Source organism: Formica exsecta, unplaced genomic scaffold (genome assembly GCF_003651465.1).
Source record: "Formica exsecta isolate Colony F162 unplaced genomic scaffold, ASM365146v1 scaffold365, whole genome shotgun sequence".
In the NCBI taxonomy this organism is placed as follows: Eukaryota; Metazoa; Arthropoda; class Insecta; order Hymenoptera; family Formicidae; genus Formica; species Formica exsecta.
The window spans coordinates 995773-1010863 of record NW_021850897.1 but is presented as its reverse complement, the minus strand read 5'-3'; the positions used below and the strand labels follow the sequence as shown (position 1 = coordinate 1010863).

Below are 15091 nucleotides of genomic sequence, written 5' to 3'. Positions count from 1 at the left end.
TTAAAGTGAAAAGGATTACGAACTACCGAGGGGAAATTCTACCGCGGACGAAAAATTATGGCTCTTCTTGCTGGAGATACTTACATCTTTTTTCTCTCCAAGATCAACTCGCGAAGCTATCTGTCACTTTGAATGCGTCATAACGTATACGTTCCGATCGAAAGAGTGAAATTTCAAGCGCGCGGATGTTAATGTTTGTCAGTCGGTGGAGATTGAATTACAACTATCATACGCCGCATCCGCGGATATTGAAGATGAAATATCGTCGTACATTTCAATCTGCGTCATTGACCGAAATTACCTTTGTACACCGCTGACACACGGCGTGTGATAAATCTGCGTGGGAAAAAAAAAAAAAAAAAATTACTTACCCAACCAAACTGGGAGACGGACTCGCTCGTTCGCGGACTCGACCTGACAATACCATACCGTTGAGGTGTCCCTCGTAAAATTCGAATTTGTCCGCCGGTCGTTAGTCGGGAGGAATCCAAAACCATCTTTCGCTCGCACTCCGCGCCGCGCGAGCTTTTTCTCTCTTCCTCCCTCGCAGCATCGTACGGAATATATAATCTACCGCGGCCGTAGAACAATCTATCACTCTCGTACAACGAAAGTTTGACGCAGTGTCAAAACGTGGGGCCCGTTAATTTTTCATGTCGTTTCACCCGGAACTCGTGCTGTATAACTGCGTCTCCTAACCCCCCTCCCCCTTCCACCTCCTACCCTCATCTTGTCTCTCTCTCTCTCTCTCTCTCTCTCTCTCTCTCTCGGTCGTACGTACACACAACGGGTCGACCTGATCCAGCGTCGTCGACGCTGGTCCAGCAAGTTGTCTCTCGACGTTGCCATTCATTATTCACCACCTACACCGATACGCTACCTTTCGACAACGCGGGACGTACTTGCGTGGCGATGCGCCAAAAAAGAAAAACAAAAAGAGAACGTTGCCACATATCTGTTTTACAGATTGTTTAGGTGAGTGAAACTCGCTTCACATATTATCGCGCGTAGATGAAAAAAAAAAATCATATTTTCGCGTTCTCATCTCAGCGTTAAAATACGGAATCAAATTGCGAGTTTCTTTGACAAAGCTGATTGCTCGCAAATTGAAATAGATCGTGAAGAGTTAATTGAATATTCATTTACATATCAGTATTATCATTCTCTCTTTCTTTTCTTCTTAACTATTGAAAAATCTTCGCGAAACTAATCAATGCTCATTTATCTGGAAACTTAAATAAATAATATTATCCTAAAACACTACGTGAAAATAGCATTGCACGTCGAGGCAGTTTAATTTACTTATCGTGATTTATTATCGTAATTAATTAAATTTAATTATAAAAAAATATGAAAATGATATTTATTAAAAATAATATACGTATATTACATCACGCCTGAAGCTACTTATTCTCTTTCCTTCCCCCCTCTCCCATGCGACGTATTTACGAGGCCAACTTTGCTTTAGCAGTCCCCGTCGATGTTTCAACTTTATCGCGACCAAAGTATGATTTTATGAGAAGCCGCTGGGCTAAATATGCCCACGTCGTAAAATTAACGGCGTTTCCATAAAGGAATCTGGTGCTTGCGTTAAAACTCGATAAAAGCCAATAAAGCATCGCGCAGTTTAGTCGAGTTTATCGTCTTCTATTCCTCCTCTTCGAGTAACCGCGATGGAGCTACTTCCATTTTTGCGGTGTCTTTCTTCCCGGGATAAGACGCGTTCACTGCAACAGGAGCCGTTGAAAAATTCTCATCATTCTATAAAAAAAGAATCTCGCGACCGCCCGAATACAGCATCTCCGCGCTATATGCGTGTATACACATCGGTAAGACTACTTAATTTTTATTAACCGTGACAACGTTAAAAGAGTCGCGCGCAGAAAGTTCAACGCGTAAAGTTTTGCCCGTGAAATTATACGCGGAAAAGAGAAAGAGCGCCTATATAAAGGAATGCGCGGATCTTACTCATGCCGAGGCACAACCGCTGATTTATACCGCGATTGCGAACTTTATACACTTTACTTATGGTCTCTCGTGAATATTGATACGTTTTCCTCTTTCTCTCTTTACTTTGTGTTTTACACAGTGGCGATAAATTGCCGCGGAAATTGATAAAATCAAAATAAAATCTAGTAGCTGTAATACGTATCCGTGATGGGCGATGTCCCGGTGTTTCTTGGGCATTAAGAGCTCTTGCTGCTAAGGGGAAAACGAAGGTCGTCAGTTCGTCGTTATTACACCATGGTGGAAACTTATAACACTAAAAATGACCATATAACATCCGTGCACGTTTACGGAATAAAGTAGCTACTTATTGTTTCTCTCTCCCTCTCTTTCTTTCTTTTTCTCTGTGAGATATATACATCATTCAATAGCCTTGTCGTCCTCAGCATGATCATTTCAAAACTGGATCGCTGTACTAACAATAAGTTCGGTTTATCTGCGTCGGAAACTTACAGTGTTTATCTTTTTAACATTGCCTCTTACGAAGCAACATTTTTTTATCCATCGATATCTTTATAGTAACATAAAACCGAGTTTATATCACGCGATTGAATTGCTATTTAGAGCATTTGCGATGCGTCATGGAATGACTCCAAACAGATTCCAAAGCGTAAAATTTTTCATTATCGAAATAATACGTGCCGTTATACAACTGATGCAAGTAATTCCTTGTCTGCTAAATTTTAAAAGTTACGTGTTTCGATTTGTTTATTTTTTTTTTTGTTCTAGATTATAAAAACTGAAGAAAACATTGCAGGAGAAATAACTCATTTTTCACGTTCGCAACTTAACGTCAAACGTATTCCTGAAAACACTTTGTCATTGGCGTTTCTCTATTATTTGTAACAATTTCTCTTCGTTCCTAGTCTTTCCAGTGATCTTTCGAAGACACCGTGTCTTTCAGATCACCGGCCGATGCTTAGAATGCAAAGGGACATTGGTGCCCGCATAACTCTGACGGACCTAGCAGGGGGAACGCCCCCCCTCAGCAACCCTTTGAAGGTTTATGCCGATTCAGAAACGAGTTGATTCATGAAGACGGCGTGGACCTCCTCGGGATCCAGGACTCGATGCAAGCCCAGGCCGTAGCGGGTGGTCCCGCAAGTTGATTTCTTGTTTCCTCTACCGCAAACCGCGAACGTCGGAGAAAGGCAGAGAAAGAAAGAAAGAAAGAAAGGAAGGAAGGAAGGAAGGAAGGTAGAGAGACGACGTTCCCCCCGCTGTCCGCATAGCTATAGCGATTGTCGATTTAAATGTTTACTAATAACCATGCTTGTCCAGCAACCACCCAGAAGTCGGTCGCTTTGCATTTTTATAAGTACATCTCGTCCCGGTTCCGAGAATGAGAACGTTTCATATTCATTCGCTGGATCTGAAGGGACGATCCCCTACGTCGATTAGAGCCTCCGCCACGTGCGCGTATTGTCTCTGCTGAATCGCGCACGATTCACGATTATGGTATTTCCGAAAGGAAGCGATTCCTCGTGAAAAAGGGAAGAGAAATTGAAATTGCGATATGCTGGTGTAGCTGGGTGAGAAATAATAACTCGTTCGCTTTCCGTAATGATTCGTTTATTGCGAAAGGAGACACAGTGCCGTGCGGCATCAGCGAGTTCGCGCGAAATTTTGGACACGAATGACTAAAAGGTGATGGCGATCGTTCACTCTCGACATGACATGATATGTTGCAAGCCGTTGGTGTCCTTCGTACACAATTTGAAGAATGTTTCTTTTTATTACGCAACGGCGATAGGCGGGACGACGCGACGGAATTATTTATTGTATGTTCGCAGTAGATTGCGAGCGAATCGACGAAAGCGCGTCGGTTCCGATCGCGATTATCTGCGACAAAAAAAATTATCACGAGCCAATAATCTTTACAGCGCAATAAATAAGAGAGGGTACACTTATACAAGAAGAGAGAGGATATTTCGAGAACCTACGCACGTCCCTCGCAATCTGTCGCCGCGACTAACGATCCATACCTCGTCATGCTCGACGACCTGAGTCGACGTGTGAATCGATAATATTATAAACATTGCAATAACAATAATAATAATCATAATAATCATAATAATCATAATAATCGTCATTAATATGAATTATGATCTCAGGTATGCTAGTAATATTGTATCTACTCTACATACAGTACATACACTGGCCGGACGATTTCTCTCTACTGGGCCTCTTCCTACTATTTACAAACGCATAAATAATATTAATTATTAATTATTAATTATTAATTATTAAAGATATACGATAATAATATGAATTATTACCCTATATCTTTATATATATTTATAGCATTTTATATGTATAATAGTACTGTCGAGTTGACGTTAGCTGTGGTTATACCGCGGGTTAGAGCCACTATGGGATAATCGGTATATACTACGAGTTTCCGTCTTTATTCGGAGCAATTAGGTATAGAAAATAAATTCAAGACTGGATGATCTGGAGGGGAGAGGTAAAAAAAAAGAAATATTCGCGACAATATCGAAAGTGAAAAAGAAAACAAAGACTAGGAACGAGAAGCGGGTCGAGGGGCAGTATATCTCATCATCTCTCGTCTTACTGTACACTAATTACAAGATTGTAGTCTCTGATTATTGTCAGCCACACCACACGAAACGCCTGTCGATGCACAGCGCGCGCGCGCGCGCGTTAAACGTCTTTTTTCAACGATCGGTCGCATCTTTGAGTCACACTCGTCCGGGAGATTTGAGTTCCTGAGTCGCGGGAAGACCACCGGCCGCCGGATGGGGCGACTGATCGGATCCGACCGACGACGCCGTTGACGACGACGACGGTGACAATCCGGAAGTCGCGGTGGTTAGTAAAACGGCTGATCCACCGGCGACGGCGCTGCCGCCACCGCTAGCCCCGTTGATCGAGAAAGGCTTCATGTTACCGGCAGCGGAGATGGACGAGGATGTGGACGTCAGTATGCTCGGCGCCGTGGATGGAGGCGGTATCACGCCACCCAGTCCACCCAGAGTCCTCGAATATGTCTCCAGTAGGGATATGTCGCCGGAGCCAAGATGAGACGCGCTGTATAGATTCCTGTAGAAGTCCGGATGCGGTCTTACGAATTGCGTGCCCGGATGTATCGCTGGGTGCAGGGGATGATGAGGCGGCAATCGACTGGCCAGAGGACTGACGAGCTTGCCCCCTCCGTTACCACCATTGCCGCCACCTCCGCCTCCCGTTCCTCCGTAAGGTGACGCGAGACCAGTCATCGTAACCGAGTTCGAGTTTTGCTGATCGCCGTCCTTACTCGCCATGTCCGCCAGCGACCAGATCCGTGGCTTCGTGGTCACCGCGCTGGCCGTGGATGACGCGCTGGTGCTCGGCGGGAGATGATGGTGCTGGCTACCCGGCGACGTGCTCTCCGGCGATGGATGACGCAACAACCGACCGTGACTTGGCGCGAGATACGCCGGATGCTGCAATTGCAGTGGATGCCTTGGCTCCCTCTGGTCGTACAGACACTCCGGACTGTCCGGGCCGCTATCCGCTCGCGATTCGCTCCACTCGCTCTCGGCTCTACCCTGAACGCCAGCCGAGCCGCCGCTGCCGCCATGCAAAAGGTCCATACGATGCGCCGGTCGTTCTCCGTCCTCGCTGGAACCTGTACCCGAGTCTTTCGAATCTGGACCGAGAAGAAGATGATCGAACTTCGTGATTCGGGATAATATACGACTCTTGAAATCTTCAGTCTCTTTTAAACTTGCAAGTTTGCTCGAATTTATTTAACGATTTTTAAGCGAAGATCTTCGGAAATAATAATATTCAAAGAAATAATAATATTCAAAGTATCGATGTGATTAACGCGATGTAGATGACTGATTAGCAATGCAATAGAAAAAAAATCGTATTATTCAAGAAGAAGCAGGACTCACCTTCCTCCCGCTATCATCGTCTTCGTTATTGTTATCTTCGTCCTCGACACGGTTCCTCGGTTCCCACGTCATTTTATTTTCCTTTTTCAAGCGCCTTCGCGCATTCGCAAACCACGTCGACACTTGTGTCAGTGTCATTTTCGTAATAATAGCCAACATGATTTTTTCGCCTTTCGTAGGGTATGGATTCTTCTTATGCTCGTTTAGCCATGCCTTCAATGTACTTGTCGTTTCTCGTGTCGCGTTTTTTCGCCTCGCGCCGTTCAGATCCATGCCATAACTATAACAAATCCAAGTAAGAAATATTATACGTAAAATAATCCCCGACACAATAACCAAGTCGTTTTCTCGTATCTCCTGCATAGAAGGCGAAAATATTTTCAAAAACAACATATTAAGGCGAAAAAATGAAAATTAAGGAAGAAATAGAAATCAAAATTGCGAGTAAATAATCATCTCTCAATAACAATTTATGTCTTGCAACCGGAGCAGAGATGCGGAGCTGCAGGCCATCATTTATTATCCCGTAACTGGTCTGGTAGGGAACGGTGCCCCACTGACAGACCAGTCGTGTGAAGATTAAATTCTACGCCGAAGACGCGTCTTCGTCGCCCGAAGCATACGCATGACCCAGATAGGCGCGAATACTTTATATACCGGAGCGAAAATAAACGAGACACCTTAAAAAAAACCAGAGGGGGAGAGGGCTGCTGGCAGAACTTCGCGTCGAAAAACTTATCCCATCGTGAGGCTCGTTATGTCTTCCCCAACGTCAAATATAAAAGTCCGAGTCCTGCTCGGTTTGAGGAGCGATATAAACGGGTAGGTAGCTACTTCCACCCCGAGAGCAGATCTCTATCTAACGGTTTAAGCTCCTTCCTTCCATCTCTTGGCCAGAGGAATGGAGCGGGAGGAGAGTAGACGAGAGGGAGAGGGAGGAGGTGTAAGGAAAGAAGAAGAGGAGGCAGGCGGCCTCCTCTTTGCCTTCCGCCTCGCTCCGTCGGACCGGAGAGCGACCGACCCTCTGGGATCCCATTACTAAAAGACTAACCCTTATCAAAGATTAAACTTCGGTATAACTGCTGAATCGACGGGATCGAAATTAAATTTTCCACCACCGAGGCGACCGGCTAGGATACCTCTCTTCTCTTCTTTCCATTCTCCATGTCCCTCTTCTCTTCGTGGAGTTTTGTTTTTTTATTCTTTTCTCCGGTCCTTCTCTTCGCGTGTACAATCCGGGCGAGATGTCGCGACTCGATTCAAAGCTCCGGATATCCAGGGAGATTTATCGATGAAATCGTGGATTTAATCGAAACAGTTTTCTTAATGGCATGCATCAACCATGATTGCAGACGTCGCTGAATTTTATCGCAAACGTAAATGAGATCGATAAAACTGATGTGATACTTCTCATTAAGAATTATAATATATGCAAAAATATTGCAAGCAATAAATTAATCGACTGCTTTTGAAACATCGACAGCATAAAATATTTTAAAGCCCACAGAAACTCGGATGAGAAAAATCTCTTTTATAAAAATAGCAGATAACTGAAGGACGAGATATCGTTGATTCGAATCTCCAACCGGCACCTTCGCCGCCTTCTGGGCCCCGTCACGGCGCGTCGCCATTATTGAGTTTTATTTTCGCCCTCGCACCCCGAGTCATATCCGACGACGAGGAGAATGAGGGCGAAGGGAAGGACGTATATGGACGCGCGACTGACGTCCCTGGTGTTGCGTGGCATCGGGTAGGTAGGTAGGTAGGATAGGTAGGTTAGACAGGGACGCGGGGTGGAAGTGTGGCGGCGGGAGAGATGGGAAATTAATAAAACTGTCACTTATCTACCCTTCTCCCCGAGGCAGGCCTACACGCGGCATTTCTCGCTCCTCTATCTTCGTTCTCACCCTCTACCGCCAACAACCGTCCCCGTTCGCTACCACCCTCTCTTTACTCTCTCTCTCTCTCTCTCTCTCTTCTTTCCCTCTTCTCGCTATCTATCCGTCCCGCTTTTCCCGCTTCTATTTGTCTCGCTCCGATTCCGGGCGCCCCGCACGCAGGATTTGAAACAGCTGAAACGAAGCGCTAAACATTTCAATTTGGCATCAGGCGCTTCCACGCCACGCGCGAACGTTGATACACATCTCTTTGTCTCCTCTTCGTCCTCCGACCTAATCTCTGCTCTGCTCCTCGTCCTATTCGCCGCGATGCTGGGTCGCAGACGCCAAGAGAGAGAAAGAGAGAGAGAGAGAGAGAGAGAGAACGGCGGTAAAGAGAGATTCAGACGAGAGCAGAACGAGGCGTAGGGAGGCGAAGGGAGGGTCGCGCGAGATGGACCGACATCGATGGAAACCGGAGGCAGGAAAAGTGAGAAGGAAGAAGATAGAAAAGAGCCAAGAGCACCGGAGGAGGAGGCCGGCGGCGGCGGGGACGGCTTAACCCCCCCGGTCTGTTTGCGAGGAGCAAATGGCGTTCTGCAGTTATTTTAAAATTCAGCCGGTGGCAGGGGGCGCGGATCGGATTAAAAAATCAGAGTGGAAGCTTGTTTCTCATGATAACAGCCAGCCGCCCCGAGAGCGGCAACTGCTGCCGCTCCGCTGCTGCTGCTTTCTCCCGATTCTGCACCTCCCTACCACCTCCGCCGTCTCTCTATCTCTCTGTTTTCTCCGTCCACGTTCCGAGCATTCTGTGTTTTCCGTCTCTTTTCTTGGCCCGCACGATTCCACTCTCTCCGTCGCTCTCTTTCTCCATCCTCATCCCGTGCCCACTGCGATTCTCCCAATCTATCTCCCGCACAGCCGCTACCTTCGGTATCACCGCCACCGACCATCACTATCGCCATCACCGCTTTAAATACGACAGATATATATATATATATATATATATATATGGACGAGCGCTCCGTGTGCACTTGTCTGAGATATTAATACATATACAAATGCATGTAGGTGTACATTGATACATACACTTACGCGTGACATAGCGAATTCTCTCCTCCTACCTCCCGTCCTCTCCAACTGATGATAGCATCAAGTGCTTGTTACCATGGTGATTGCTAATCGGGTCGCGCTTCGTATTCTATCCTACGCCGTTTCCATTTTGTAACGTTTGCTCTTTTTTTTGCAAAAAATATTATCCCATCGACTCAATATTTCACAACTTTTAATGACCGGATCATTTCGCTCCCATGTATTCACATTCCATTCGTAGACTGCGAATCAAAGTTTTATTGTAAGCATCTTATAAACATCTCTGTTTTTAATACACCTCGAAGGAAAATCTTTATCGCGATGTACCTTTGACAATGTTACTTCCAATCATTTCGCGTAACATATCCCGAAGGCATTCCCGATATAGATGAAATGCAACTTTTTCTTTATTCATTCCTCTATAATACACGTGTATAATGTTTTTATTCCTTACACAAAATGTTAATTATAGACATTAACGAGGAAAAACTAAGAAGAGAATAATTGTTTTCATATATCATAATAATACTCGTTAATTAATTTCTGGAAGCAAAAGAATGTCAAGATACATAATACTTATGAATAAGTGCGTGAATCAGCAAGATTATCAATTAGCAGATTATCATCTTTGAAAGTTATTCAACGAGCTTACTGCTGGTCAACGGCTTTAAAAAATATACGGGCGTATTGATCGGGCAAATGTAAAGCAAATTTGAATACAAACGCATAACGACGCGTATATATTATCATTAAATGCCCGTCGTACAATGTTTCAAGCATGCTAACGCAACGTGTGTACGATATGCTGTGTGAATTAATACCGTGAGGCAATCTGATTAATGCAAGTCGTAAAAGTATTATCGTCGATACGCGCACAACACATTTTTACTGGCGTAAACTGCATTAACTCCGTCAACATAAACTCTTCTGCTAAATGATTCTAATTTTCGTCTCTCTCTCTTTCTCTCTCTCTTTCTGATGTGAGCGCGCTCAAATTAACATACGTATCGATTATTGTTGGCGACGTTCTCCAAATGTATGAAATGTCGTCGTATAATCACTTGTGTTTCAATTACAAATTCGTGTAAGACAATTTGCATATCCCCGGGTCGACTGTGTTACAGCACGAAGGCTACTACTATTTTCGATCTCTCCGCGCGACTTATCCATCAAACCGGACGACCGCGCATCGCGGCTGACAACCTCAGAACAGGATGAATCCCTCGCTATCGTGAATATATATTTCTCGTAGATAAAGCAACCGGTTTCCAGGTGCTCTTCCAGGACGAAACTTTGAGGTCCAGATTATGCTTTCGCAACGGGCTCTCGAGTCGACCATTAAAAGCCGGCCATTTCTTTCGTCCTTTTTCCGTCGACCGGTTACCGTAAACGCGTCCATCAAGATGTGGCCTACGAAGAGGGTGGAAACCGGGGGTGACCAAGGGCAGTCCACCTCGGGGCAGGTGTGCGGTCGGCATGACTCCGCCCCTCGTCACCAGTCGTAACTAGGGATGATATCTACTAACTTTCCATCCTGTTCTCTCTCTCTCTCTCTCTCTCTCTCTCTCTCTTTCTCTCTGTAGGACCTACTCGACGGTCCTTTTCAGCAGGTACGGTTGTCGTGCCTTATGTTTTATCAGACACGTTACCGCGGCCATTTCGGTGCGGTAGACGCCATCTTTCCGCGGGCCGACTCATGCACACGCACGAGAGAGGGTTGCGCGCATCTTTCCATCCAGTTTGTCCCGCCGTCTCGCCGAACAGCCTGCGCACCATCGTCACACCACTACTACCACCATCATCTCTGTCTCTCGTTCGTGGCCGCGCTTGAGTTTAATCAGCCGCGAAGCCGCGGCTAGACTGGTTTGCGGTTCCCTTTGATCCACCCGCTTTCCGTAGCGGCGACCTTGCGAGTCTTCTCGTGAGACAGGTTGAAAACACGAGACCGAGGTTCGTTCAGGTAGAAAAATCGATGTCATAGTGGAGACGTTACATCGTCGGCTCCAGCGGTGGATAAGTTTCACGTATTTAGAAAAATGTAAGATACTTTCGTTTATAAGAGACTTTATGCGTTTCATTATTCCTTATTCTTTATTAAACCGCGTCCTCGCGTGGTCTAGATTGCATCGAGAAGCCGAGCTTACTGTTGGAAACTAATATACGCGAAATTTCGAGGTAAAAGTTTTTCGGACAACGATGAAAAACTTTTCGTAAGTTTCCACAGCTTCAACGGTGTGTAGTTTCGGCGGGTGCTCGTAAATCAGTCATGTGGGACAGAGAGAAAGAGACGGGACTCGCGAGAGAAGAGTGAATGTCGCGAGGGTGGGCCAATTCGACGACTCGACAACGTGCTTCATACGTTGAAGCACGTATAAATATTTGCGTTGATTAGAGAACAGCGAGAGATACGAAAGCGGCGAGAGAAACGACACGTGTGGAATGAGAGAGCCGCTTATTAGCGTCGAGTTACCGCGGCAAGAGAGACGGAAGACGCACGATTTTCACTCCCGCAGTTTACACGACGGGCAAGTCCAAGTGTATGTGTACCCGATGTCATCACGTTAAGCTCTTAGAAGCGCTTAGAAGCGCGTCTCCTCGCTTCGCGCTCCTCGCCCGGGAGGACGGGGAGGGGGGAGTTTTGTCACCGCGTTGTGACACTCGGTTGTTCCGCCTCCAACTTTATTACCAGTTGGTCGCGGCGTGACAGATCGATCGTAAACTTCGTCGGATATGTGTGCGGCGAGCGCGCGTCTCACCGGAGGAGAGTCTCTCTTCGACCGCGTGTACGTGTGTGTATGTACACGTGTCGCGACGCCGCTTGCCACGTACAGAGATTAAACAATCTCTCTCTCTCTCTCTCTCTCTCTCTCTTTCTCTCTCTCTCTCTCCCTGTCTGTCTATCTGTTTCTCTCTCCTTCCGGCGAATATCACAGAGTTTATACAAAATGATACACGGTGCACTACTTTGTCATACGATCGCTTAAATCCGTCCGTGAAACGTACTCGGTCGTCTGCGATTAAAGTCACGCTGAATTATCGCTTAGCCGTGATTATATTATTACTCTCTTTGCCCTTCTCTCGACTGTTATCGTTGAACCTACCGAAATTTATTGAATCACCCTTTCTCGCAGAGAGATATATGGTTGAAAGAAACAGATCGGCGATCGCTATTAATTAGTTTGTGCACTTATTTTCCCGTTTGCTAAATTACACGCCAACAAAGGGAAGTCTTTTATAAAATGAAGTTTAATAGAAATATGTGTCTCGACGGACCGTAAGTTTAACTCTTAGATTAGCATGACAGGTTTTGGTACTCGTTTTATTGCGTGGAGAAGTATTATTGTAATCCAAATAAAAATATTTATAGAGTTTAAACAAAAAAATTAAAACAAGCACTATTTAATATTATTATTTTTTAGATATTAGTTAAAAAAATCAAAATTTATCCACATTTCAATGTTTAATCTTTGCTTATTTATTTTTCAATTAATCAGAAATAATTGAAAGATTTCGTTATAATTATTTTATAAATAAATTTACTGTTTATATAAATTATTAAATTGTTATTTTGATAAATGAAGTACATAATGACTTTTTTATACTTTATTACTACTTATTTTTGTTATATTCTGCTCGGATATATTTAATTACATGTATATATTGATATGGAATACGACAGTAATCCCATAAAAGTTTAATCGATTATTGCGGGGAATAATTCTGTCGTGACGGGAAAGTACCACTCGATAAATTTTATTCGATAAAGGAATTATTGGAATGACATCATTCGTAAAAATTTATTGTATCCTCAATCAGAGAATTCAAAAATCATATGAGTCACTATAATATCTCGCCTATATAAGGTTTCATGTGTAAGAAATATTTCGTGGAGAATGAAATGCGGAATAATTTATCGCACACGTTAAACTTTTTCATCTATCATGCCGACATTTTTTCCACTCGATATTCCTGGATCTCTTAATCGAGACATAAATTCTTATGAATTATTCATTCAATTTGATCGAAATAACCTGTCGTATTAACAGTCTCGCGTGAAATAGACCCTCCCTGACATTTTTGTTTAAAATTGACAGTTGCACAAGAACTGGTGATAACCTTTCGATCTGCTTGCGATCAGAGTGCAACAGCGCACTATTCACGACCACGTGTCCGACTGTAGAGGAGCGAGGGCCCAGAATACCAACGGGAAGAGGGGCGCGGCCGAGTCATTAAATCCTGGCGCGCGCATATAACCCGGGCAGGACTAATCTACGTCCATTAAGCCTAATGGGAAAAGAACGGCGTGCATTCCGCGGGTCGCCTGTCACGCAGTTCGACGAATCGCTGTCATCTGCATGTTGTCTGCAAGGAGCGATAGCGTGCGCGCGCGCGCTCGTTCTCTCCAACGAAAAACGAGCGTCACTGACTTTTCCACCCGATACGTCCCCTCAACCCTTACCGGCCGAGCAAAAACCATCCCCTCTGGGACCGAAACCGGGTCATTAAACGGCCGTACATCATCCACGCGAGACGTATCTCACGGGCGGGGCGCCGAAGGGCGCGGGGCACCGGCCCCGCCTCGTCTCATTAGCCGCGAATATTTCGAGTCCTATCGGGAGAAATATGCGCGTTTAAGGCTCTAATTTCCAAATAATCACGTCAAAGCGGTCTTTGCCTCAAAGATCCTTCCGCCCTTCGACCGCGAGACATTAACGCGTCTTTCTTTGTAAGATTATCAATCTTCTTTCTCTCTCTCTTTTTCTGTTACCGCAATAAGGAAAAGCGACTCTTTATTGAGAAATACATTTTATAGTCGATTTCGTGGCTTCTCAAGGAGTATCATCGATATTTGACTGATGATTCGTACCATCTGACTAAATTCGTTACATTAGGATGCACGTATCGTACGGAGATTCGAAAGATTCGAAGCGCGTGCCGACACATCACGGCGTGTCGTTGCACGAACACCGTACTTAATACGTAATACGCACGATCGGCTCGACGATGCCGGACATAGAGAGCTCGCGGGGCCTCCTGTACAACGAGAGAAAGAGAGAGGCCCCCGCGCGCGATATCGCCGCCTTCTTATTGTCTACCCTATATGTCTCCGGAAGCGGGGCCAATCCGCCGGAAAGACGGGACCGTTAACCCGCACGCTCCCGAGACCTCGCGGTCGTGCATGCCAACGCTGCATTATTGGCTTTTTGTATGCTCATGTTAAGTGGTCGTCGCGCACGCTCGTGCATAATGCCGGGATCCTTTGCACCTCCGGGTTCCGATTCGGGCGATAGTTTCGGGCCCGGCGTTACCGAAATTCTCCGTCGCGAATACGTATTCCCCTGCACGACGTTCACTCCCGAGATTAATAATAATTGTTTTGCGACTCATATTAACAATTAATTTAACGAGAGATGAATAATCGATATCTCTATTATAGCCGTTTGTTATTTTTTTTTATAATAAAAATGAAAATTGCATCACGTATACTGTTATAATTAATAATGGTAAGGAGGAAGAAAATTAATTACACGTATATAAAGTACACGCTTTACATTCCACGAACACGATACACTACGTAATAATTTCTTCCCCGCTTTTAAGCTCGGTGTAAGATGCGGAGAGAAAGAGAGTTGTGCGTGACAAGAAGCTATGAAGAAAGAAAACCTCGGCGTACTACCTAGTACAAGATGATGAAATGCACGGAAAAGTTATAAAATATAGAAATAAAGTACTAATTAAAATTACAAATTAGCTTTTGCTTTTGGTAAAAATAGGAATTTTAACATTTCATTCTTTTAACGAGAAGATACATCGATAACGAGTGACTCTCGAGTGATTCTCGATATATTATTTTTTTAAGGATCGATGCATCTTTTCTTTGCATAGATATAATTGCACAAGGGCAAAAATAAAGCTTTCCACTTTTCGCTTTTACACGGCCGGTTTATGATTCGACAAAAAGTAGAATACAACGCGCTTTATACATACGCGAGTCGAGGAATTTCTTTCTGTTTGTCATGTGAATTCATTCATTTCGAATGCGAGAAAATTATGAGAACGGGGCGTGTCCCGCACGAAATTTTCCGCACAAAAAGTTTCCGCGCTAGCCAAAATAAGCGCCAAAATAAAAATTAGTTTATTCAGGCGTAAAAAATTAATTGTATACAATGCTCATCTGAACATCTTCTTTGATAAGAAGCAAGAGGTATAAAA

The 15091-nt window shown here is 44.6% G+C and overlaps 1 protein-coding gene across 1 annotated transcript in view; it reads right to left on the bottom strand.

Moving 5' to 3' along the window:
- Positions 1–3451: 3451 nt before the first annotated feature.
- Positions 3452–15091, bottom strand: part of LOC115239182 (iroquois-class homeodomain protein IRX-6) — a 30753-nt gene continuing 19113 nt past the window's right edge. The window contains exons 4-5 of the mRNA XM_029813557.1: positions 5910–6189; positions 3452–5726 (exon numbers count right to left, since the gene is read on the bottom strand). Coding sequence (XP_029669417.1) covers positions 4710–5726; positions 5910–6189 — 1297 coding nt within the window. The 3' untranslated portion in view covers positions 3452–4709. The remainder of the gene's footprint in view (positions 5727–5909; positions 6190–15091) is intronic.